Source organism: Indicator indicator, chromosome Z (genome assembly GCF_027791375.1).
Source record: "Indicator indicator isolate 239-I01 chromosome Z, UM_Iind_1.1, whole genome shotgun sequence".
Taxonomy (NCBI): Eukaryota; Metazoa; Chordata; class Aves; order Piciformes; family Indicatoridae; genus Indicator; species Indicator indicator.
Window position 1 is genome coordinate 27401133 of NC_072053.1, and position 27752 is coordinate 27428884.

Genomic DNA, 27752 nt, shown 5'->3' on the forward strand with positions numbered 1-27752 from the left:
AAGCTGGCATTTTAGGCTGTCACAAATCGATGTATTTCTTCTAGGTCTACGGGCTGATGTGATTAATTGAAACTTGCTGTTTACAATCACGTGTAAATCTGGTACAAGAAGACAAAATCCCAAGGTAGCATAAAGGCTTGTTCAGCTATCCAGACTAAGATTTTATGTAGTGCATAAAAGTAAGTCTTCAATAGGTCTGGACTGCAAATTTTCCACAAAAACACAGTCCTTATTGTACTTTGTCAAATTATTCTTCAATTAATGTCAATATTTCTATCTGCATTCAGATAAAAATACCTAGCTTAATTTATCAGAAACACAGGAGAAAGTGTGAACAGGCACTAATGAAGGCCTAAATGGAGCCAGTCTCTTCTCTCACTGAGGCATATAGCCCCCTTGTCTCACAGTCTGTGGGAGGTAACTTTTTGGCGTATCATCAACTGATGGTGGATTTTCTTCCACTGTTTCAGGTCTCAGTGTCTGTCCATCAATACTTGTCTGTAACACATCTGACAGAGCAGATTCCTCATTTTTTTCCAGCCCAAGGCACAACAGCTGTGAACTCTGACCTGAGATCTGCAGTTGTGCAAATCCAACAAGATCCCCCTCATTAGGTGAAGTAATTTGCTTTGTTCTTTCAAGGAATGGCCTCTCTGCGTTGGTTTCATCTTGACCACCATTTTGTTTAAAATAGTGTTGCTTCAGTGTTGCACTGTCACCTCCTCCAGCATGATCCTCTGACCTCTCTTCTGAATCTAGCAGTGGTTGAGTCGACTCAGACCTTGAAAAGACTTGTACAGGCGTTTGGTCTCTGTAGCCATTAAGTACTATTGTTGAATACTGCACAGTGCTCGAAGTGTTTTGTGTGGTTTCACCTTCATCGCTGTCAGAGACGCTTTGCCTGGGAGAAGACATGCATGAGGATCCACCAATACCACTGCTGTGCCCTTCCGAAGTACTTTTTTCCTTTTTAAGCAAGTCAAAGGGCTTTAGATCTTGTTCTGAAAAAGACTTCTTGTCATCGGCTTCTATTTCTACAACGCTCACATCTGTAAAGCTGCCTTCTGGGTACATCTGATCTTTGGAACTAAAGTTATGCTGAAAAGAAAGCATAGGATGTTGCCTAATAGGAAGGATACGTTACTAATAAACTCCATTAACTATCTGATTTTTTTTATTCTGTAATCACTTCAAGTTTCTCCATGTAAGTTTTCTCCTTACTAAGTCTGGCAATATCTCCTCAAGAATCATCTAGTTCCAACCTTGGGCAGTGACAGCTTCCACCAGATCACATTCCCCAGAGCCACATCCAGCCCAGCCTTACAAACCTCCAGGGATGGGGCTTCCACCACCTCCCTGGGCAAGCTGTTCCAGTGTCTCACCACCCTCAGGGGGAAGAATTGATGTTTAATCTAAATCTCCCCTCCTCTAACTTGGATCCATTCCCCCTAGTCCTATCATTAACTGACACCCTAAAAAGTCCCTCACCAGTTTTCTTGTAGGCTCCCTTCAGATACTGGAAGGCCACAGTAAGATCTCCTTGGAGCCTTCTCTTCTCCAGACTGAATAGCCCTAACTCTCTCAGTCTGTCTCCATAGGAGAGGTGCTCCAGCCCTCTGATCATCCTGGTGGCCCTTCTCTGGGCACATTCCAGCATGTCCATATCTTTCTTATAATAGGAGTTCCAGAGCTGGCTGCAGTACTCCAGGTGGGGTCTCGGGAGAGTGGTATAGAGGAGGAGAATCACCTCTCTCAACCTACTGGCCACACTACTTCCAGTAGTGTACTCAACGTCACAGCACTTTCAGAAGTTAGCCACATTGGACTGAATAGAATTTGCTGTGTCGTTCACCCCACATGGGCCATACATTTTGCTGCCATATCCTCACCCACTAGAAACAGTTAGGAACTTTCTCTCTTGATTATGACTTAACTGTGCAAACAAGTCTTGTTAGGGTTTTAAGGATGGGAATCATGAATTCTATTTGCTTAATCCTGATTACCCATGAATGAGTAAAATAATTAAGACTTGACCCTTCCAACTAGTAAACTGAATATAATACACTGTTAAATTCTGCTCTACATTGCAAACTTAGGGCCAGGTATTTGTAATGATGACACTACTGATGCAATAAAGTCTTCTAACCGTATCATATTACAATATCATGAAACTTAACATCCAAGGTTTTTTTTCCTTTGAAGTCTGTGTCTGCAAGAAGACAAAATACTCCCACTAGTTAGTTTGTTTGAAATCTTGTGGACTAGGATAATACAGAATGCAGAAAAATTATTATTACCTTAGATGGAACTTGAGGGGACCACTGAGCAATGTTACTCTTGGATGGATCAGGGACAATAGGCCAGATGTGCTTTTTAATTCTGTAAAGATTAAAAACAGTAAAAATACAGGATGTACTCTACAAATTCCTACATTGACAGCAAATACTGCATCATCCAGGCCACCATTTAACATACTAATTCTGCAGATTTATTTCCAAATAGGATGCTTCCTGCGCTTTACACTTTTGTTAGAAGCTGTACTACTTAGCAAGACACAACACTCCACTTGTTACTCCTTCATATATGTAGCCAAACAACATAATGCAAGCCAACAAATTCTAATGGTTATTAATGAGGTCTTCAAAGTTTTAGCACTCTAGAATTAACAGAGCAATCCTTCAGGTGATGTCTATGATGCACACCAGCAGAAAAATACACTGTTGTTTCTTTTAGATAACAATGAATATCACAATTGTCAAAATCACAGCTAACGTGAAAACATTTCAAGAGAAAAATTGGTCTTTTGTAACTCTGAAGTTACAGCTAACTTACTTAACAATAGAAGTTTCTATAGAAGAATCACCTGCAAGCAAACTAACTTTAAAACTGATGGCCTCCATCCTGCTTATTTATGAACAGCAGATCCTCCGCAGGGAAATTGCAAGATTGGTTTTTCAAATGTCATCTATTAAGAAATTCTTGTAGGAGGCCAGCAGGGAGGTCGGAAGGAAAAAGGAACAGATTCCTGTCATTAACTAGAAAGATAGCTGACTTTCTCATAATGAGAAAGGTGCTGCTCATTGCCAGGAAAAACACTGCCAGTAAAAAGCTGTCATCTAAAGCCACAGACGAGAGCTCTGGAGAAGAGGGAGCTGGAAGAGGCAGCATGTCTCCCAGCTGATAGCAAACAAGCACAGAGGTTTGAGGTAATGCAAGGCAGCTAAGTCAAACATTGGCCTTTTTTTTTGTCTGAAAAGCTTCAATTTTTTAACTGTCATTAAATAGATTAAACACTACCAGCAAACAGATCTTCTGTGCCTCACAAACTAGGGACCATCATTCCACTCTATCAACATAACTAGTATATACTGATCAAAACCTAATAAATCTAATCCTGATCAACTCTAGCAAGAAAAGCAGGAATTTCCTTGCAGGACCAAGTCATGGAACATCTAGTTAGTGTGCTAATTGTTAACAGTAAGAACTCTCTATTAGAAGAGGCCCTACTAAACTGTTTATCACTAATCCCTGCAGGAATGGTGGTTTTTATTTTTTCTGATATAACTGCAGAGTATTTACTGAATTACCACCATCTCTCTGTTAACACCAAGAAATATCAGACGCATAAGAAAAGTAATTCATTTATACTCACAAGTCACGTTTGTTGAAGCAGAACAAAACTCCAAGGAGCACAATCAACAGGAATGCTAGACAGACAGGTACAACTATGGCTTCAATTTCACCCTTCCCTGAAGAAAACCAAGAGAAGCAGTTATAACCCACAGCAGCAACATCCATTCCCACAAAGACAGGGAGACTGAAACTGAATAAACCTGCAGCACTGAGTCTTAAATTTCACCTTCAGAACAGTCTTTATAGCATATGGAAGGACTCTTGTTGGAGAAAAAGTGAAAAGCTCTGTCCCAAAAGTCTAATGACCTATCAGTGTCAAAAAACCCACAGGTTGCTCTATAAGCTGTAATGTTGACAGAGCAAGTAATTTTACAGTTTGGGAAGATCCGGCAGTAAAATTTATGTGAATTCACCTGTGGTCCAGGTGTCTCCATGGCCTACTGGCTATTGGCTGCTGTAACCACCTCATGGTCAAACATAGCACAAGCAAACTCACTAGTTATCCATCGGTCTATTCTGTACACAAGCAGAGGATATTTTTGTGTACAGAATATCATTACTGTTATGAAATCATTCCAACGGTATACACAGTAGTTAACTAAACTTATGGAATGCTTAGGTCATGGATTAAGCCCAGCCATCTACCATGGGGCCTCTTGCTCACTTCTCCTCTTTGGTAGGATAGGGAGGAGAAAAAGGAGCAAAAAGCATGAGGGTTGTCACAAGGACACGGAGCTCACTCAGCTCGCTATGGTCAAGGGCAAACCAGACTTGACTTTAAAGAAAACTATTTAATTTACTATCAATCAAGGGTAGGATAGAATCCCAGTCCTTTCCTCCACTGCAGTTTTTTCCAGTAGTTTCTTTTTTCACTTCTTAAACATGTTATCACAGATACTACTACCAGCACTGACTGGCTTGGCCTTGGCCAGAGCTAGGTCCATACTGGAGCCAGGAAAGGTAACAACTTCTAACAGGAGCTATCCCTGTAGACCCTCACTACCAAAACCCCACTAGAGACAAAGCAAATACATTGGGGAAGAGCAACATTATATACAGGGGGAAAATAAAAAAAAAAAAAAAAATAAAAAAAAATCAAAACTTGCTAAATCTAAAGAAATGTTTTCTGTATGTTCAGTTAAAGTCTTTATCATTACAATTATGAAGCACTCTCTAAAGGTGAACATATAATACCTTCAAAATGAGTCTCTGTACTATCCACAGCAAATTTTTAAGTGTGATAATAATGAGAATGTGGAACCTGAGGGAGTTAAGAATTGCATGTACAGACTGGCACATACAAGATCCAGGTCCTAGCACACATAATAAAGGCCAACTTACCTTCAGAATCAAACAAAAGACTCTGGACTCTAGGATAGGAGCTGTCAGACACCAGAAGAGAGGATGAGGACACTGAGTAAATCCTAATGACTCACATGAAGTTGAGGCAAAAGAATACACAGAACACAGTATGTGTGCCAGCATAAAACAGCAATCCAGGAGACCTAAAGAGGATAGCTCATCCTATGTACAACCAGAAGGAAATCTGACTGAACTATCTCTTTCCGTACCTGATAGCCTTTAAAGATTTCCAGGCATCTTGTATGACTGCTACTGAAACTTTTTTTGTTTGAAATAAAATCACCTTCCCTTCCTATTAGATCTTGCACAGAACCTTGTTCTACCGTGTTGCAACATTATTTACTACTACTAACTGTGACCCTTACCAAATTTTTGTGTAGTAAATGTAAAATCAGGACCACTCCTGCCTCCTTCATCTGTGTATGCCATCATCCGCACAGTATACAGCGTGTCACTTGTTAGAGGAGAAAGGGTATACTCTGTCTTGGAAGGATCCACTGTCACAGCTAATGAGAAGGAAAAAAATCATATTAGTTTTATGTACAATTTATAGATCTCCACAAACACAGTAGCATTAGGACATCGTATCAGATAGTTTTAGTAGAATGCATGACTATCTGGAAAGTCAAAGACTACAAACTTGCAGAAGAAATTATGAGAACAATTTGTTTCTGCTAACTGTTTCAATTTAATTTCTCGATGAGTTTAGTCTCTTGCTAGCACTTTCTGTTAACGTACCGTTGTTTTCTTTTACCCCCTAGAATGTAGGTACAAATTAAACAAGCAGTAAAGTTGAGGCTCAAGAGTCTCTAATACGCAGAATATGTGGCTAAGTAGAAATAGCTAGACACTATCTAGAAAATAACATGGTCAACTAGAGGTAACAAGCAGAGAAGGCATATGTGTTTGACCCTTCCGATTTAAGAAATCTAAAAAAAAGAAAAACCTTTTCACAGCGCTAGCTCTGTGTCTTCTGCCTGTAGGTCATATAAAGAGAAGTAAAATGCACTTCAAACAAGAAGTTTTCTATCACTAATATACTGATCTAGAGCTCCAGGACGACTATAACTCTTGTCCGTTTCCTCCCCCCCCATTTTTTTTTTAAGGCTTTATCATAGCTGCATGCAGTCCACTCCCCTACATCTCAAATAGTCTTGCTTCATCTTGCTATACTACTATCTCTCCTGCATTTAGACAAAAAGAGGGACACACAATACCCACACACCAGCTTTCAGAAACTAAACTCAGTACCCTGTTATACAAAGACGGAATGGTCTGAATTCATTATTAAGGACTCTTCTGTTCGGTATGGAGGAGAGCTGTGCCTCACACACCTAGCATTATGTCATCAAAACAGGCTGTCAGCCACATTCAATTCAGTATCTTTTCCTCCCCGGGGAAAATGTATTTCGAAGGTGAGAGACTGCCTTTGAGGACTCCCCCTACCTTCTATTGTCTCAAACAATGTGTGGCATACCTTTTCTGAATAGACAGGGCAATGGTTTTTGCCGGCTCTTAATAGCTCTCTGGCAGTCGGTTTAACAATGGAAAAAGCTAAGTTCTTCACAGGTGAATTTTCCTCCTCTCCTTTTTGTAAGCTTACTGCAACAGCAGCACAAAAGGTCCCTGACATACATTGGATAAGCGCTGCATAAGCCTCGTGCACACCTCTGTGATCTGGAATCCATCCATGTGTGTGCCCATGTCCCCATGCCCACCCCCGCAAAAAACCCCTAACCCGAACAACAAACAAAACCACAACCAACAAAAAACCCAGCAAAACAAAACAAAACAAAACAACCCCACAAAAGAAACCACCAAAAAAAGGTATAAAAGGATCTCAACCCCCAGGGTCCATGTATTGCATCTACCACAGAAACCCTTGCTGGATGTACACCCACCACTGAAAAATTCAGACTATGCCATGAGCTGGAACCAAAGGTGGTGATATCTTTCTTTCTCTCATTCTCTACTTTTTCCTCTCCCTTTTCTTTTTCCCTCTCCTCTGGTGCAACCAAGTGTCCTTAAGGTGCAAATGACCAAGAACCTTTACTGGATCAAATAAACATCAGCTGTTTGGTTAGAGTTCACCTTAGTTTACTCTGAGGGAATTTCTGAGTCTTAGCACGACGTTACCCGCTGCCCAGGGTTGGCTTGGGAAACTGGGATGTGACAGGAGAGAGGTGGAATATTTCAATGCCACAACTTTTCTGCTTTCTGTTACCTGTTTCATTTCCATCAATAGTTTTATAAAATATGGTGTAACTTCTGATAAATCCATTTTGTTCATCCACTGTGAGATGATTCCATGTCAGAACAGCTTCAGCTTTTCCGACTTTCTTTGTCTGAACAGTTGGTCCTTTTGAAGGACCTGTAATGGGAGATGAAGATTAGTTTCTGTTGGGCACTCTCATATTCACAAAAGATGAGCTCCAAATAGCTACTGCATAAAAACTCCAACGAAGTAACTGACAAATTAACCCGCAAAGCATTATTATTTTCAACATGGAAGAAAAGACATGAAAAACAGTATTCAGCAGATCACATAAAATCTTCAACTAAAGTTAATTAGTCTTGGCTTTATACTTGAAATTTAAAATAAATCAGCACTGAATTATTATTATAGCAATAAAATAGCAAATTCATGCCACATTATCTGATAGAAGTTGAAAAAGACTAAACAGTCAGCCACAGACATCTGTTTAACCCCTAAATACGGTAAATAAGCAGAAAGGATATTAACAGAAAGGACAAGATCAATTATGCCAGATGACCCTCAAGTATAGGACCATTTGTCATTACATAGTCCACATTAAAACAAAGATCTCATTATTTTTAGTCAAGAAAGTCAACCTCTGTGATCCAGGATGAGTATTTTGTACTTACGATCCTGCTGAAGATAAGCCTTCACAGACTGTCCACTTCCCTGACCATCAGCATATAGAGGGTACACAGTTATCAAGTAACACTTGAATGGCTTTATATCACCTAATAAAAGGAATAAAAAATTGTGTTGCTTCACATTCCTCTCCATCCTTCTCATCTACTTCAGACACAAGGTTCTTGGGTTTTGGCTGCTTTATTAGATGCATTTTTATCTAATGCAGATATATCTAACTTTTTCTAGAGTTCATTGGTAACTGCTCCAAAACACTATCTTAAAGGAAGAATATAATGGTTCACATTCAAATACTTCATAGAAGTCTAGTTTTTTTTCTAATTAATTTTACATAAAAAGCCTTTATCTGCTTGCATAACTGAACTCCAAAATAATTGATGTGAGCTACTGAACATAATATGCAAAGAGCTATAAAGCTGATAGAATTTAATTGTTTAAACTGAAAGAGAAATCACAGTATTTCATTTTGAAGGAATACAGCCTTTTCACTATTTTAGTGGTTTCCTGGGAGAAACTAAAACCAAAGTGCAGATAAAACTCTTGATGTTATATAATCTAAAATTAAAAATCCAAGATTTCATACAATTTTGTATTTGACAAAAATGATAAAGTAAGCAAAGCCCTCAGCATTATCCCAGATTCCTATCCTACAATAAAATTCTAGTCAGTATGAGAATGTTCCTCACTGAGAATATTTACCATGTTTTTAAAGTTTTCTAGAAAGTATTTGCAGATTTATGAGCTAAATACCTTTTAAGTATGTTCCTTGAACGTTTCCTGGTTCATTTTGCCATTCTATGATGCAGTCTGAGTTGTTGGATACTAGACACCATTCAATCACGTATTTAAGAACGTAATTGTTTGGAGCAGTCCACCCTACCCACAACTTGCCATCTTTAGGTAGTGTTTTAAGATTCTTCACAGAAGCTGTCATGAAAGAAAACAGAAAATTGATAAATACTGACATTTCATAGAATTATAGGACCATTTCTTTTGTAAAATACCTTTATGATCATCGAGCCCAAGCATTACCTAACTCTACCATGTCTGCTGCTAAACCATTTCCCTCAGCACTACTTCTATGCATCTTTTAAACATCTCCATGGACTTGATCACTGCTCTTAAGAGGCTGTTTCAGTCTTTGATAACCCTTTCAGTGATAATAATTTTCCTAATATCCAAGCTAAAACTCCCCTGGTGCAACTTGAGGCCATCTCCCCTTGTCCTATCTCTTGTTACCAAGGAGAAGAGACCAACACTCACCTCTCCCTGGAACCTCCTTTCTGTTGTAGAGTTCAACACCATCTCCCCTTAGCCTCCTCTTCTCTAGACTAAACAGCCCCAGTTCCCTCAGCTGCTCCTCAGAAGATTTTGTGCTCTAGATCCTTAATCAGCCCTTCTCTGGACATGCTCCAGTACCCTCAATGTCTTTCTTGTAGTAAGGGCCCCAAAACTGAACACAGTACTCAAGGTGGGGCCTCACAAGTGCTGAGTACAGGGGGACAATGACTTCTCTGGTCCTTCTTCTCACACTGTTTCCTGATACAGGCCAGTATTATGCTATTTAGAAACCAAAAATAAGACTCAGCATCTCTGTTTTCAAACACACTACGTTGCCTTGTTGCCCAGTAAAGAGATACTTAAAAAACAAACAAGCAACAACAAAAAACAACACAGAAGGTTATTTCAGAGAGAAATCAAACGCTTCTAAATTCCCATTCTAAGCCACCATCCATATAACTTACCAAGTATGTCTGGCTGCAATGCTGCTGTGTTTGAAACATATCCTTAATCAGTTTATCTCACAGTTCTAGAACATGAGTGACTCCCTTGGTGTTTACACTAAAAGCAGTATCTAACTGCATATGTTTTTTGCTTCCTGTCCTGGTAATGTTCAGACTGTCTACGAGGAGGATGGAATTAAGGAGAAACTAGCCTGTAGTTACTACTACTGCACAAAAGAAACATAGTAAAAAGGAACAAAACAGGAGGAAAACAGGAGAAGCAGAAGACAAAGCAACAAAGCAAAATACTGAAAATGGGGAGAGAGAGACTGAGACAATAGAAGAAATGGGTAATGGGTAGATCAGAAAGCAGAAGGATATACAGCTATACACATAGAGTAAAGGATATCTGCTTCTCCAACCCTTTAATTTTTTTTTTAAAGGATATACAAATACCTGCTATGCTAAGAAAAGAAACAATAGGGAATATAGTGCACAGTAGCTATAAGCAAAACAGCACACATAGCTTCAAATGAACTTGTGAGTCCATAGGTCTGCATGTTTTAGTATAAAAACAGTATCCTAATTGCAAAGCATAAGACTGTAGATACCTTCAGTATTAGTTTTATTCCATATCCAAGCTATCATTTTATAACACTTAAGATTTATTGTAGCAAAAGTCATAAAAATGCATTTGAAAAAGACATTACTAGGACACTAACCTTTTGAATTAATTGCAGGGATAAGTAAAAATGATGGAGGGGATGCCCCAGCTCTATTACGAGCAGTCACAGTTACTTCATAAGTTCCATTTGGCAGCTTTAATGTAAGGTTGGTAGTATTAACATTGTATTTCTCTGGTGGACCGGAGAGAGGTGATTTAGCTCTGACAGTCACCTCATACTGCAAGATTACTCCATTGGCTTCATATGGTTCCAATGCCTGTTAGAAACACATCTTCTAATTACACTCATACTGAACAGACATTTCCTAACTTTTATTGTCTTTGGTGCACAATTAAAAAAATCTGAGTAGTAACTTCCAGAACTGCTTCTGGTTTAAATCTGCTTTTTTCTTGGCTCATAATTCTCTTTAATAGTTTATAAAAGGTACTCTGTAAAGGTTGCAGAATACATTCATATAACCTGCATTTTATGCGACTTTACAACACATCAACATAAAATGAACTTTATGTCTTAAGCTGTGTTGAACCCAAACACAAACCAGCCCGAGTAGTTTTATTACACATCGGAAAAAAATACTTGTTTCTGTGTCCCAGTATTGATTTTCAGATAACTGAGGAGAATATCACTGAAGCATTACAGTAGCACCAGTTTTCCAATTTTAAGTTAAACAATGTCAGAAGTGGTACATGACATATGAGTTACAATGGAAAATGATGGTGTATCAATAAACACGTAACTTCACACAAGCCACGTAGCAGTAACAAAAAAGTAATAATAAAAAGACAGCTGATAAATGCAACAAAATTTGCAGACCAAAAGAAAGCATGAGATGGGGACTGACCATAATTGCAGTCACTTTCTCACCTCTGAACAAACCAGCCACTAGATACATCAGCCTACTGTATACAAAAAGCAAGTGCTGTATTTAGTAAGTCTGGCCTCTGGAATGCCTCTAGGCTTATTGGATTTTGCAGCTAGAGCATCCCAGTCCAGCTTCAAAAGTTTTAGAACACAGCAGGAGGTGTAACACAATGGTCTGCTTTGTTCACGTTGAAGTTTCCAATTCCACAAACTGCTTAGGGACAGCGCTCAGGATCTGAAAGTAGATTCTGCTTAGACTGGATCACAGACGTGTATCCAGTTAATGGACAGACTTTACCTTTGTAGCTTTAATTTTTCATAATTAATCAGTATAATAAGAATACTAAAGTCACTATCAATAAAACCGGCAGTATTCCAGCTACCTATTGAAGTTTGTTGAGGTAAATTCCGTCACTTAAAACCTCATGTTTTTAAAAGAAAGCTCAATTCCTGCTGTCTATTGCACTGCTTACCTTCCACATCAGACGCACAGTCCAGGAAGCTGATGAGTGACATGCATCAATGATCCTCCATACGGATGGTCCTTTAGATGGTTCTGATGAAAGAAATAACATTTAACAGTAGAAGCATATTCTGTTTGAATGAATCCTTTGACTCTCCTTAGATGCCTTTTTTAATTTGGTAATAAAAAGCACATACAGAAAGCGTTTCCTTAGTTTCTTAAAGAATCCTTGGTTTGTGAAGTGGAATACCTATATGGAAAGACTTCCACAAGGGATGAGCAGATCATAATTTCTGCTCTAAGTGAATAATATCAAAATAACTGAGAGTCATCATGCTCAAAAATGGCATACAGATTACAGTACAGAGTGAGGAAGAACCCAAACCTATACCACACTGCCCCTGTGCAGAGGCACTGCCCTGAACATGTGTGTACTGAAAACCTTGCTGGTAGCTGCAAAACTCTCTCTACGCCTTCTGTATCAAGTCACCTATGAAATGAAAGCACAGAAAAGTTAACAAGACGACAAATTTCTTCTGCCACAATTCCCAAGTTTCCTATATCCTTTATGCTAAAAGGGGTACCAGAACTGAAGTACTTTTGTACAATATGACAATACCTTCTGGCATCATGTAGTGATCTGAAGAGGTGGGAGGGGGAAAAAGGAGGAAGTGGAGGAGTATTTTTGCTCTCACACTAAAACCATAACACAACACCACTGTAAGAAGTTCAAGTCATATTTCCACTGCAAATTTGATCTCAAAGTTTCAAGAATCAATCCACTGCTATGAGCAGAGAAAGACTTGTGGGTGAGGAGAGAACATTTGCAAAGGCTTGTAGTGATAGGATGAGGGAAAATGGCTTCAAACTACAGGAGAGCAGATTTAGATTGGATGTTAGGAATGGGGTCTTTACCATGAGGGTAGTGGAACACTGGAACAAGTTGCCTGGGGAAGTGGTTCAGGCCCCAACCCTGGAGATATTCAAGATGAGGCTCAACAGGGTTCTTGGCAACCTGATCTAGTTGAGGATGTTATGCTATGTTATGTTATGCTGCTGTCTAGTTGAGGCGGTTGGACTAGACGACCTTTGGAGGTCTCTTCCAACCTAGACCATTCTATGACTCTATGACGTAACAGCCTTCTTGGGCTGTGACCATGAAATGGTAAGAGTGCAGAAATATCACCTTGGACTTCTACAAAGCCAGCTTCAGCCAGTTACAGAGACTTGTTGACAGTCCCCTAGAAGGCAGTCCTGAAGGGCTAAGGAGTCCAGGAAGTATGGACACTGTTCAAGAAGCAACTCTTAAAGGTGCAGGAACAGGCCATCCCCATGGTGTGAAAGATGAGTTGGTGGGGAAGAAGGCCAGCCTTGCTGAATGGAGAGATCTGGTTGCAACTTTGGGAAAAAGTGAAGTTTATGGTCTTTGGAAGAAGGGTCAGACCCCTCAGGAGGACTACAAGTTGTTGTGAGGCTATGCAGAGAGAAAATTGGAAGGGCCAAAGCCCAGCTAGAAATTAATCTGTCTTCAGCTGTAAAAGGCAACAAGAAACCTTTCTACAAATATACTAACAGAAGGCGGACTAAGGAGAATCTCTGTCCTTTGCTGGATGCAAGGGGAGATGTAGTGATGAACGATGAGGAAAAGTCTGAGGTCCTCAATACCTCCTTTGCCTCAGTCTTAAGAAGCAGGAGCTGTTGTTTGCTGGATACCCAGCCCCTTGAGCTGGAAGATATGGGGGCTTCATTCTGCTCCCCATCCCTAAGTCAAGCAGTGGTTATTACGTGATTGGTCAGTGACCCACTGAACCACTTGCACATACAGAAGTCTATGGAGTCAGCTTGCATACAACCAAGGATATTGAGGGAGCTGGTAGAAGTGGTCACCAAGCCACCTTCCATCATTTGACAGCAGTCTTGGCTAACTGGGGAGGTCCCAGTTGACTGGAGGTTAGCACATGTGACGTATGACTACAGCTTGACAGAGAGAACTGAAAGCCTGATCTCAGTGCCAGGCAAGTTCATGTGCCAAGCAACCATCTGATCAGGCCCACTCAGCATGGGTTCTTGAAGGGCAGGTCCTGCGTGACCAACCTGATCTTCTATGACAAATATAACCCACTTAAAGGATGAGAGAAAGGCTGTGGATGTTGTCTACTTTGACTTTAGTAAAGCATTTGACACTGTTTCCCACAACATCCACCTGGAAGAAGTGGCTGCTCATGGTCTGAATGGGTAGATGCTTTGCTGGGTAAAAATCTCTCTGGATGGCCAGGCCCAAAGAGTGGTGGTGATGCAGTTAAATCCATATGGCGGCCAGTCACAAGTGGTGCTCCTCAGGGCTCAGTACTGGGACCAGTTCTCTGGAATATCTTTATCAATGATCAGGATGAGGGTATTGAGAGCACTCTCTCTACATTTGCAGACAGTACCGAGTTAGGGGGAAGTGCTGATCTGACTGGGGGGAAGGAAGGCTCTATGGAGGGACCCGGACAGGCTAGACTGATGGGCCAAGACCAACCATATGAGATCCAACAAGGACAAGTGCTGGGTCCAGCATTTGGGTCACAACAGCCCAAATATTGCTCTTTACAGCTACCTGAAAGGAAGGTGTAGTGAGGTGAGTGTTGGTGTCCCTTCTCCCTAGTAAAAAGTGATAGAATGAGAGGCAATGGCCTCAAGTTGCACCAGGGAAGGTTGAGAATGGATGTTGGAAGAAAATTCTTCACTTAAAGGGTCAAACACTGGAATAGGCTCTCCAGAGAGGTGGTTAGATCACCGTCCCTGGAGGTGTTCAGAAGACACATGCTGTCCCCCATGCTGAGGGACATGGTTTAGTACCAGACTTGGCAAAGTAAGATAATGGTCAGACTTATCTTTTCCAGCCAAAGCAATTCTGTGATTCCATGATATTATATTTGTACATTTGCATTTAAGGATTCCATTGAAACTTCAGCTGGCAGTTAAAAGTACTTCATACTTGGATAAAAACATATGGAAATTTAGAAGTATATCTCCCTGAATACAGTAGCGATAAATACACCTGCAACTTGGTAGCTTCCTGCTGAGACAAACACCAAGTCTGCATGCAGAAGTAAGCAGAAGTGGAGTCTTCTGGGATACAGGTCTAAGTCTTAGGCTAAGCACATCTGAAAGTCAGTCTTGTAACTTGTTTGGGGGCAATAACGACGGTGTAAGTAACATAAATATCCAGTGTCTGCTTCTTCAATTTTATTTTTGCAACAGGAAACTGTACATTAAAAACTGATGAATAAAACTTAGGTTTTGCCAAAATTGCAGCCCAAAGTCTCTTGTCTGAGCCCTATACCTGGCAGAAAAGCGAATCAGGGAACTCATGAATAACCTTACAACTTAAATTATCCCACTGTTCTGTAATTTTTAAAGTGTACCTAAGTATTTGTAAGGGCTGACCACAGCTCGGAAGTTGCCTTGTAAGCACTCAGAACAGGATATCATTTTATTGTCAACTTACTGCTACAATAGCAAAAAAATTATGATTATGAAGCAAGGTAGATGGTAGGAAGGACAGCTGCAACAATTGTCAAAATGCTGTTAAACTTATTCCAATTCAGTCTAAGTTAGATGAATAACAAAAGGAAAACTGACCACAGAAAGGTTTAAGTTACACATCCAAGCCTAGGGCTTTTATTTGTAGAGCCAATTAAAGAGCCAAATGTATACATCTATGTTGCCTTTGTATATACATTATATATCTTCTGTTAACAGGAGAAAATAAGAATTCACTGTTTCAGAGCAAGATTTTAGCAGTGTAACAGATGTTTAATGCCAGTGTTTCTATAATTACCGCTCAGTTACTGTGCTCAGGTTTATTTTGTAGGAGTTCACACCTGCTGCAACAACTGCTGCAAAGAAAATCATTAACAAAAGCCACTAAACACTCAACTAACTTTTTTTTTTTTGGGCAGAACTCAGTGGCAGAAGATAAAGGCTCTTATAACTTTCAACTTGCACATGAGCTTCTCTATTAGGGAAATACTATAACCACCCATGAGCTGTGAATCACATTAAATACATGATGGACTAAGTTGTAATTACTTTAATGCCACAGTACATTCCAAGCAATGCATGTGTTCATGACCAACTGGAAGCAATCAGTGAAGTTAAAGAACATGCTGTGGAAAGTAGTAGGCACATCTTAGAAGACACTGAGTGCAGTAACAGTCTCAGTGCCACTGTCCTGAGGGCATATCATAGAATTAACCAGCTTGGAAGAGACCTCCAAGGTCATCTAGTCCAACCTATCACCCAGCCCTATCCAGTCAACTAGACCATGGCACCAACCGCCTCATCCAGTCCTCTCTTAAACATCTCCAGGGTCAGAGACTCCACCGCCTCCCTGGGCAGCCCATTCCAATGGGCAATCACTCTCTCTGTGAAGAACTTCCTCCTAACATCCAGCCTATACCTCCCCTGGCACAACTCGAGACTGTGTCCTCTTGTTCTGGTGCTGGTTGCCTGGGAGAAGAGACCAACCCCCACCTGCCTACAACCTCCCCTCAGGTAGTTGTAGACAGCAATGAGGTCACCCCTGAGCCTCCTCTTCTCCAGGCTAAACAGTCCCAGCTCCCTCAGCCTCTCCTCATAGGGTTTGTGTTCCAGGCCCCTCACAGACTTCGCTGCCCTTCTCTGGGACATGTTCCAGTACCTCAACATCTCTCTTGAATTGAGGGGCCCAGAACTGGACACAGTACTCAAGGTGTGGCCTGAGCAGTGCTGAGTACAGCAGAAGGATAACCTCCCTTGTGCTGCTGGCTACACTACTCCTGATACAGGCCAGGATGCCATTGGCTCTCCTGGCCACACTGCTGGCTCATATTCAGCCTACTATCAAGCAGCACCCCCAGGTCCCTCTCTGTCTGGCTGCTCTCCAGCCACTCTGTCCCCAGCCTGTAGTGCTGCTTGGGGTTGTTGTGGCCAAAGTGATTAAATACAGCCAAAATAAAGTAATTTTTCATATAGACTCCATCTTGCTTAATGTCAGCAGAGGTGTTATCTTTCTTAAACCCCTCACAGGCAACTATACTAGTGATGAGCAGCAGTCTCTTGATTACTGTGCACAGGATATTGCAAACAAGTGGGTACAAGCCAGTGTAGAGGCAGCTGTAACTGACAAACCAAGGAAGTATTATAGACGCAGAACACCTTGGGAAAAATGCACTGTAAACCAGAGTATTTTTTTCTAGATGCTTTGTTGAGTAAGAGGCTACATGTGCATACTTCCCATATGCACATTAATTAACATCACTGATTTATTAAGTTTGTGAAGAAGTCTATGTAGCCTATGAATAAAACCTTCTGGTTCAAGCTTACTTGATACTTGTTCACCTATGACTTTATCCAATGGCCTCCTAAACACCAAGTTGTTCATAAACAGAAGCAGTCTGTTTAGGGAAAATCCCTCAACTTTTACATGGACAGAATAGCTTCTGTTACAGAGAATAACCTTCAGAACAGAACAAGCACAAAGCTGACATCTTTTCTAAAAGGCTTTGAGAACATAACTTCTGGGAGGAAAGCTTTTCCTTCATACCTTCCCTTGGAGTTGTTTTCAAGGAGCACCTCTAGACCAGCTTTATGGGAAGCTATTATCATGCCCCTTTGGAATGCCTGAGTTGAGACCACCAGCACTGAAAGTAACTCAGGAGAGCCTTGTTGCATGTATAACCAAACAGCTGCAGTGAGGATATATGGTTTCACCAAACTGCTGAACACTGACACATTTTGAAAGCCAGCAATCTACTTTCATTTATTACTTACTATCTTCAGTGGTGACCCCAGTTTTCTCTTCACTCCAGTCACTCCAGTAGCCCACTCCATCTTCCTTCATGCAACGAATTGAAAATACATACTCCATGTAGGGTCTGAGCCCTTGAACACTGAATGAAGTTCTTGGTGAGGCTGTATCTTCAGGAGGAACCTATAAATGGAAAAAAGATTTTAGAAGTACTGATCAAAAATTGTAAAGCTGAGTTCTGTGCCATTACAGCTCTCACTGCATACATACTGACTACAAACAACACTGATTTTTCTCCTCCTGTATTTCCAAAAGCTTCAATTTTCAACCATAGTTTGGTAAGGGATCAGTAAGAGTTGCATTTACTGGGTATAATACAATACATACACTAGAATACATAAGCAATTCTCAGGACTCTCTCTCATATTCTTCATTCTTTTTTTAATCTAATTTATGTTTGCCTCTTTCCTTCCTATGTAACTCCTCTATGTACTGATCTGCAATATCCAGCCTCACATTTCAGAACTTTTCTAGGTTATCTGCTTGATTACTGACTGCAAAACACCTGTGCTACAAGAATCAAACAAAGCTAGAAATTCCAGGGTCATTGCTTCTACTGTCATAGAGCAGTGTTTCTTAACTGACATTGGAAATATTTTGATTCAGGGTAACTTACACTTTTGCTAACATCTGAGTTTTTCAAAAAGCTTTTTCCTTTATCTTGGATTAGCAAATGAATGTAAGAAAAATACTCTTAGCGCATGTTCCACAAACAGATGCATGATGTAGATGATATATATATCTCCAGGGATGGCTATTCCACCATTTCTCTGAGCAGCTTATTCCAGTACTTGACAACCCTTTCAGCAAAGAAACTTTCCCTAACACACAGTCTAAAACCCTCTTGGTGCAACTTGAGGTCATTTCCCCTTGTCCTATGACTTGTTACTAGGCAGAACAGACCAACACCCACCTTACTACAATCTCTTTTCGTGTAGCTCTAGAGAGAAAGAAGGTCTGAGGGGAGCCTCATTCTTCTTTTCTCCAGATTAAGCAACCACAGTTCCATCAGATGCTCCTTAGAGGACTTGTGCTTTAGACCCTTCACCAGCTTTACTGCCCTTCTTTGCCTGCGGGGCTGTTGTGATCCAAACACAAATTCAAGAAAGCATCCTAGCAATGCAGTGTTTGCCCAAGCTTTAGATGGCATTTAGATCAGTAGCTCTGCACATTCATGGGAAGATGAAAACTCATGAATGTTCCATACATTGCAAGTACAGAAAAAATTTAAATGTACTATGATGTGATGCAGAGGATACCAGAGAAGTCCACAAAAACTTCACTGTACTCTAGACCATGCCAAAAAACCTAGATCACAGCCTTCATGAACAGGCCAGATAAATTACCTAGGGACGCTACCTAAAGCCTAAGGACAGTAAAGTGAATCCTCTGAACTACAGCAGTGAGAGAACTTCTGCAGTTAGACAAACAGCTGGGTTGTGGCAGAGGAATAACAAGGGATGTTAGTGGTATTACCTGAATCCAGTTTGTGTCACCAACGATCCTATAGCGAATATTGAATTTCAACTTCATCACAGCTGCTGAAATCCGATTTTCCCAGGAAAGCTTCAGAACAGTAGGTAGTATTCCCGAGTTGACTGATAAGTTGTGTGGAGACAGAGGTTTAACTAGAAAAGAAGTTGTTAGTCAACTCTACAGATGTATTTCATCATGCTTCTAGCAGTTGGTATTCTGCTGTTACACTACTACTGAAGTTTCTTACAAGATCAAACGGATGCTACTTCATGCTGGTTCTAAGACAGACTACTGAATGAGACATTGCTATCTGAATTGTGATTAAGTCTCTCATTTTCCCTACCTTCATCCAGCACAGTTCACGATCCAAATAACAGTATTTTGGCAGTTATTTTTTTATAGCAAAGAATCATTACCATACAAATCCAGCAATACGCACGGAAGCAGCAGTTACATACTACTAAAGCTTTATTAAAAGACATATAGTTACCAATTTCAATGGGATCAAAAACAAGAGGATCAGATTCAGCCTTCCCAAGAGCATTTGCTGCTTCTACCCAGACCTCCAGGTTAACAAAGAACTGAACATCAGTAATTGTACAAGAATTGTTTACATCTTTTGGTATACAGTCAGGAAAAGTCTCTTGTGGCCTAAACATGAGAGAAAGAAAAACAAGATATAAAGCAGTAAGTTTGGTTTCCTTTAGTTAACTTTTAAAAAGTTGATCAGAATGACCAGTTTAGCTTGTATGTTTCCCCTCTGCCACAATATTTGTAAGCAAAGGAGTGGGAAGAAAAGGTGAAGAGATTAGAATGGTTTATTCAGCCACAAATGAATAATTGCATTAGATTAGAAACTAGCATAAAATCTCGACTTCAAGTCATGTATCTTCAAAAACACAAGTGGTATTGTAATTATGAAGTTGCTTAAAAATTTCACCTCTGCCCAGAGAGGCTGAGGCCCCATCCCTGGAGATATTCAAGGTGAGGCTCAACAGGGCTCTGGGCAACCTGATCTAGTTGAGGATACCCCTGCTTACTGCAGAGGGGGTTGGGCTAGATGACCTTTGGAACTCCCTTTCAACCCAAACCATTCTATGATTCTATGAAAAGTATTATAGCTATTAACAGAATCAAAATCATGCATTAAAAGATGTAGTCAGAATTGCCTGCATTACCTTCAAAGGTACAATATTGGAGCTGCAAGATTTAATGATTTTCACAGCTTAAGTGCAGATAGCCTAGGGGTATCAGGAGATTTGCAAATTGTTAGGCTTTTCTATCTACTTTCTACTATGCCTGTTACCAAAACACTTTAGCTGGATAGTGTAGATTGTTATTCCTGTAGGCAGTCATTTCTGTTTCTAGAGCAGCATAACAATTCTGCCCACTCCACTTTCACAAAATCATAAAACGATTTGGATTGCAAGAAAGATAACCTAGTTCCAACTCCTCTACCATGAGCAGGGACACCTTGCACCAGATCTGGATGCTCAAAGCCCCGTCCCATCTGGCTTTGAACACTTCCAGTGAGTGAGCATCTGCAGCTTCTCTTGGCAACCTGTTCCAGTGTCTCTTGCCCTCACAGTAAAGAACATTCCAGTATCTAAGTCTACTCTCTTTCAGTTTGAAACCACTATCCTATTACTATACTCCCTGAAAAGGAGTCCCACCCTATCCTTCCTCGTGGCCCTCTAAGCACTCAAAGGCAACTGTAAGAGTCTCCCCGAAGCCTTCTCTTCTCCAGACTGAGCAACCCCAACTGTTTCAACCTGTCCTCATGGGGAAGGTGTTCCAGCCCCTTGATGATCCTTTTGGCCCTCCTCTGGACCTGCTCCAGGTGGGATCTCACTAGAGCAGAGTAGAAGGGAGAATCATCTCCCTCCATCTGCTGGCCACACTTCTCTTGGTGCAGCCCAGAAAGCCAATTGCATCTTGTGTGTACTGAACACAGGAGATGGTTTTGAGTCTGAAAAACACTTATTTGCTTTCAGAGAAGACATACTTTTGCCAAAACTTTCACGTTACGATTAATCATGGACAAACACCATTCTGAGTTCTTAGAGGTACAATCCCCCAACAAAATCCTGTCACTATATGTTGGTTTCTCTACTTAGAATCACAGAATGCTTTGAGTTAGAAAAGACCTTTGAATGTCATTACGTCTGATACTCCTGCAACAAGCAGGAACATCTACCACAGAAAAATGTGTAATACGTAACTTAGGCCCAGCCACCTAGTGATTAGGTATATTGTACTCAAGCCACACTAATCATGTATTTGAAAAATGCAAAAATCTGAGATAGCTGTTGCTCTAAAACAAGAACAGAAACAAAATTTTAAGTCTTGATTTAGAATTACTTAAAATGTGAACTCATCTCTTCCCCTCAAAATAGGGCAAGACAGCAGAGAAATGAAATGGTTAAGAACTCTTCTGAAATATCACTAGTTTAGCCTACAAATAACTCTTACAAACTACTTACATATTCTACAGACAGCTACTTACCATCTGTTTTTCAACTTGAAGTGAGTGTCTAGAAATGTATGCCTTCCAGGGTCCCAGGTACAAGTCATATGATATGTGAGTTTTGACATCTGATAAACAATGCAGCTTAAGTTCTTGGGCTTCTCTGGGGGCACTGTACAGAAGAAATTAGCAATTAAAAAAAAATATATATACACGCACACACACATCTCAGTCCAGTTAGAATCATGTTATAAGAGTTCCATCACAGCAATTTCAGTGAAGATAATAAGTATTTATAGTCAGATTTCTAAAGGTGTAGGGGGGAAAGTCCTAGATACCATCCAGTCATGTAAGTCAAGAAGCCTAATCATTTGCTCTGAGAAACAGTAGGCTGCACAGGGAAGAAGCACCTGACACTACAGAAAGGAAGCTTTCTCATTCCTTGATTAAAATCTGGTATCAATCATCTCTAATCTAAATCCATTTGAACTCATACAGAAAAAAACCCACTAATGAGCACTATGGCTGGACTGGCATATGCTGACTTTGCCAGTAACCTGAGCTCTAAGGCAAGTGTAATATTCCCCCCACCTGAGCTGTGGATGAAGGATACTTGAGCTGTGAACTCCAACAAGAAGGGGTTCTTTATTTTCCTTAAATTCAAACTGTAGCCTATAAAGAGTTTGTTTCCAGCTTTCAGAATATTGGTATTTGCAAGAATACAATACATTTAAAGAATACTATTTCTTTTCAAGCAGAATGCTATTTTCAACAGAACTACCTTATGAACCTTACAAGTTTGTTTCCAAGTAGTTATTATTTTGTTTACAGATTTTTTCTTTAATTTGACAGTATGAAAATACAGTCGCTTTAAATATAAATGCATCTCAAGATTCATGTGTTAATTACAACCCTAGCATGTTATCTGCACTTGGTTTATCAGCTTAGGATATTCTATCTGTCCTTACCTTTCCATATATTTTGCCTGTCCCATCTTTTCTGGTAAGAAATTTACTCCTCAGAAGTTGAAATGGAGAAGACTGTTTCTCTGTTAAAGTATTTTCTAACTCATGTTACAGCCACCTTCATTTGTGAAAACTAAGCCAGCCTTATGCACATAGCCCATTCAACACCTGCAAGAACTCTTGCTAACACTAGGTGGCAATAAAATGCATCAGCTACTCATACTCCTGTATGAAGGAGCTCAGCAACTAATTAAGGAATAGTATATGAAGTCATTCAGGTTATTTTCTCAGTACCTCAGTCTTGTCCCAAAGAGCATTTGCTCAGAATTATGCAAACTCTAATATGCTGGAGAAGGAAAGTTTATAATTAGTTAAGTACTTTCTAGCAATCCAAAGAGTATGTTCCATTGTTAAGACAGTTCAGGTTAGCTTTAGTGATACAGATGGACTCTATTTCTCAGTCCATAAGTAAAGAAACTATTAATTTCACAGTGTTACTATGAAAGCACGACATACAACCTTATTATACTTCCATGAACATGAAAACAGAGCAACAAGTAATGAAAGTTATTTTATTTGCTAATATCTATTTCATTTAAATCCACATTCTTCTGTCCTGCTTCAACACGCAAATACTCCAAAGTATTTTCCTTTTTCTTAAAGAAAATTTTACTCTGTGCATATTGACCAGCTTTGATGACATGTAACACAACGTTTCCACACAATTATCAAGGAAGAGAAAGAATGGAAAGAAGTGTCTTAGAATGCACACACTTTCTATTGTTTGTATTCTCTTCAGTGTTTCTCAGAAGTAATTTTAAAATTGGAATAAAAGGTGAGGAAAAAAAACCAGTACTTACAGCCTACTGTAACTGTAATTCCATAAATATTCTGCTCAATCTGTCCATCTGCCAAAATGTTGCACGTCAGAGGAGTAGCTAGTGAAGAAGTATCATTAAATGTGACACTGGAAACTGTTCTATTTATTTCACGATATTGTTCTTTAGGTATCACTCTACTTTTAATTTTCCAGATAATCTGACTAGCATAGATGTTGCCAAAGTCAAGACAACTCTCATTCAAAATGCATAATGCTGTGAAATTCGAACCAAGGGCCAAGACAGGAGATTCTGGAATGATGTGACCACATGACTGTACAAGTCCACCTGAAACTAAAAAGAAAAAAAAATTTGTATCTTTACCAAAAACTACAAAGCATTCCATAATCAATACTGCTGACACAAGCATCATGTAAGATATTACATGTCTAAGCAGGAAACACTAGTTACTTGACAGTTACAAAACTGGAATGTATTACTGCACCACCAAACAGATTTACAGGGCAAAACCAGCATAGTGTTCCCTGGGCTTTGCAAAAACATTTTAACAAGCAAGAAAAGCTCTTATTAACAAAGAGAGGCCTTTAGATAGAGGACAGTCTAGGACTGAACATCTAGGATGTTCTGAAAGAGGAAGGTAATACGATTGAGGTTGCTCTTGCAGTTAAAAAGTATTTTCTGTTGAGAAAATTAACAAAAAAAATAGGGTAAGTGTGCTTCTTTGTTGCTGTGGACTAGTTTCAGAAGAATTGCACACAAAAAAGTCCATTTCTACAGCCTTAGTGTGTATACTATAAGCATATTTGGAAATTGCAGTGGACTCTGCATGTTTGATAGCACTCTTTTTAGATAAGAGCTTCAGCATAGTGTTACTACTGCTGATCAGGCATGTAAAGAGAAAAATGTCAAGTTTTAGAGATTGAATAGATGACTGAAATACTGCCTTGAATCAATAGCCATACTAAACATCTTCAGGATAATCGCTTGCTACAGAGTATCACCAGCCCACAGCTCTAACTTGATCACAAAGCCTACTGCTTATTGCTTTAAGTGTTTAGTTTGAACAAGACATGTTTTTGTTCAGATGTAATTTCACACATGTGAAATTAAACCAGTTTTTACAGTGATCAGCTCAACCAAAGCTACCCTCCTCCAAAAAAGTGTGGTCTGGATGGCGTGATAGTGAGGTGGATTGCAAACTAGTTGAAGGAAGCCAGAGAGTTGTGGTCAATATGTTGGAGTCAATAGGGTTGGGGTCAGTAGGTCCAATAGGTTGGAGTCCCTCAGGGGTCGGTACTGGGGCCCGTACTATTCAATACATTCATCTGCCTGGATGAGGGCACAGAGAGCACCCTCAGCAAGTTTGCTGATGACACCAAACTGGGTGGATTGGCCAATACACCAGAGGGCGGTGCTGCCATTCAGCAGGACTTGGACAGGCTGGAGAGCAGAGCGCAGAGAAAATTCATGACCTACAACAAGTATAGAGTCTTGCACCTGGGAAAGACAAATCTCATGGGCCAGTTGAGGGCTGATCTGTTGGTGAGCAGTGAAGGGGAGAAGGACCCAAAAGTCTTGGTGGACAGCAGGATGACCATGAGCCAGCAACGTGCCTTCATGGCCAAAAAGGCCAATGGCATCTCTGGGTTGTATTAGAGGGGGTGTGGCTAGTAGGTCCAGAAAAGTTTTACTGTCCTTCTACTCTGCCCTGATGAGGCCACATCTGGAATACTGTGTCCAGTTACGGGTCCCTTGGTTCACAGACAGGGAATTGCTTGAAAGAGTCCAGTGCAGAGCCACAAAGATGATTAAGGGAGTGGAAAATCTCTCTTATGAGGAAAGGTTAAGGGAGCTGGGTCTTTAGCCTGGAGAAGAGGAAACTGAGGAGTGACCTCAATGTTTATAAATATGTGAAGGGTGAGTGTCAGGATGATGGAGCCAGGCTTGTCTCAGTGATGTCCAATGACAGGACAAGGGGCAACGGGTGCCAACTAGAGCGTAGCAGGTTCCACGTAAACATAATGAAAAATTTTTTCACTGCGAGTGTCACAGAGCACTGGAACAGGCTGGCCAGAGAGGCTGTGGAGTCTCCTTCTCTGGAGACATTCAAAATCTGCCTGGATGTGTTCCTGTATGACTTACTCTTGTGATCCTGCTCTAGCAAGGCGGGGGTTGGACTACATGATCTTTCAAGGTCCATTCCAACCCATAACATTTTGTGATTCACTATGTCTGTGTAGCTGAGCAATGAACAGAAGCAGAAATGAGCACTGGTTTAACATGCATTTAATATTAAGAGAACAGATTAGGTCTCTTTATCCTAATATACCTGACTTTCTGGCCACACCCCAAAAACATCTATGCAAAAAGCAAGAATATCCTTCAAGCATCTGATTAAACAAGTTCTACAAATCTCTTGGGTTTGAGACACAGAAGTCTTACCTTTGAAAGAAAAAATATTCAAGAGAAGGCAGAAGCCATGGGCCACCCAGTTCCATCCAGAAAACATGCTGTACAGAATTCCTGTAACATAAATTTTTTTAAACTATTACTCTTTATATCACTGTCAAATTAAGATTTGTATTTTATCTACAAGAATTTCTCAGGTATGCAAGTTTAGTTTTCTGAAAGAGTTTCTTCTCACTGTAGAGAAAAAAATAGGCATATTCCTTCCATTTCACTCACTGCTATAAAAAAAAAAAATCTAATGTCTGATTAAAACAACTGATACCCTTTTAAAGAATCCTTATTTACAAATTTCAGAAGTACATCAGCTTAAATTTTTTGTGTCATATACAAAAACAATTTCACCAGTACTTCTATAAGAGATTCAGTTAGAATAGAAAGCACAATGCTGTGGCTTGAGTTTTAAAATAGAACCCTATGAATTTGCTTGTGGTTACCACACTCCCTAGTTTTCAAGAGTACTGATATAAATGCTTTGCACAAGGTTCAGAACAACTCACAATAAAACCATGTTCACCATCCGCAACAGAAAGTGGAAAGCCCACCCAACTACAGTATGGGAAACAAGCAGGTGTGATCATAGCATCAAATTCAAGCTACACTTCAAATTATGTCCGCTTTTCGGCTGTTCTATTTTACTTTTTCTCCTGCTCATCAATGCAGTTTGTAGAAGACTGAAGCTATGCACCTCCAGACACACAAAAGTAGCTATTGCAATCCCTTCTCACATGTGCTATTTTTTAAAAACACATCAGTCTCTCTGGCTTTTGCAAGGCTAAACACTAAACACTTCCATCCACCTTGTCTAGATAAAAGCCATTAACAACACCACCACCACAAAAAAAACCCCACAAACAAACAAACAAAAAACCCCGGTAGGTCTTACAACTAGTAAAACAAGGAGTCTTCAGACTAGAGCAAGGAAGATACTTCCATGGAAAGTAGTGTTTGCTAGCCTGAGCCTATAAATATGGTCAGCTGAAGATAGTGCACAAACTCTGCACATAAACTACATCAAAACTTAAAATGTAGTTCCAAAATTCAAAATAAATGCTGCTGAACACCAATAGCTCACCATTAACTACTAAGTTACAAGTTTAGACAACTGAAAACTCAACATTCAGGGACTATACACAACAGCACAAAGTCTTCTGTTCTACCGATTAGTGTAGCATACTAGAAATCTAAGGTTAAATTTCAACCTGATGCTGAGCTAACATTGAAGCAGCTAATCAGTTCAGTAGCTTTTTTTTCTCCCCAAACAAAAAACCAAACCAACATTTTATCTATACTATCTAGTTGTTTTGGATCACTAAGAAGAAAGGGAGACAGAAATAAACTGATGTTAGAAGTTTCTTACTTTTACAGTTTAGTCTGCCAAAGTGGTAGAGTCAAAGTCCATCCAAATACTACACAACTTTGAAAAAACATGGTCAATTTGGAACTGCTGCTTGTAACAGGCCATAACTCACGGAACGTATGTTATCTTAAAGAAAATAACTGTTAACATGCTCTGATTATTTCATTAAAGACTGGCATTAAAAACTCATATGCCATAAGATCACCTCATTTAATCTCTGAATCACATGGGACTTCTAATATTCTTCACATCCTGCTAGCATTTTCAATGGAAGCGCTAAGTCTTTATGCCTGAACCTTAAAGTGATGCTTCAGAGAGTGTCCTATGAAAAGGTAATACTGACTCTAAAGTCAAACTTCATATGCTCAAAGTAGCAACAACACAGAGTTTCATGACTAACCTGTGAATAACAGTTTTTGAAGAAATGTCAGGTATTCATGCAAAGTGGGTATCATTACTTGTTCTGAGAAACAAAGATGTCTTACAACTTAATCTTATTTCAAAAATCACAACTATGCCAAAATGAATACAGTTATATATCATGATGAGTTGGCACCTTTCCACTTCAGGGAGCTGACAATTACTATCTAAGTAACCTATAAAGGACAATTTCAGTTTAAGAAACTATAGCTAAAATAACATGGTTTTGCCAGCAAAGCCAGCTTCAAAGTCAGAAAATACAGACAACACTATGATCACCAAAGGAAGATATTAG

The 27752-nt window shown here is 39.9% G+C and overlaps 1 protein-coding gene across 1 annotated transcript; it reads right to left on the minus strand.

Annotated features, from left to right (window-relative positions):
* Positions 1–306: 306 nt before the first annotated feature.
* On the minus strand, positions 307–25720 carry IL6ST (interleukin 6 cytokine family signal transducer). Its single transcript, XM_054397497.1, has 15 exons — positions 25654–25720; positions 23233–23544; positions 21447–21579; positions 19431–19591; positions 18941–19092; positions 17428–17587; positions 11639–11721; positions 10341–10560; positions 8645–8821; positions 7882–7983; positions 7220–7366; positions 5361–5501; positions 3653–3749; positions 2298–2379; positions 307–1098 (listed from the first exon to the last, which is right to left on the minus strand). The coding sequence occupies exons 1-15, from the start codon at positions 25718–25720 to the stop codon at positions 376–378; spliced, it is 2757 nt and encodes a 918-aa protein (XP_054253472.1). The 3' UTR covers positions 307–375.
* Between the last annotated feature and the right edge of the window lie 2032 nt (positions 25721–27752).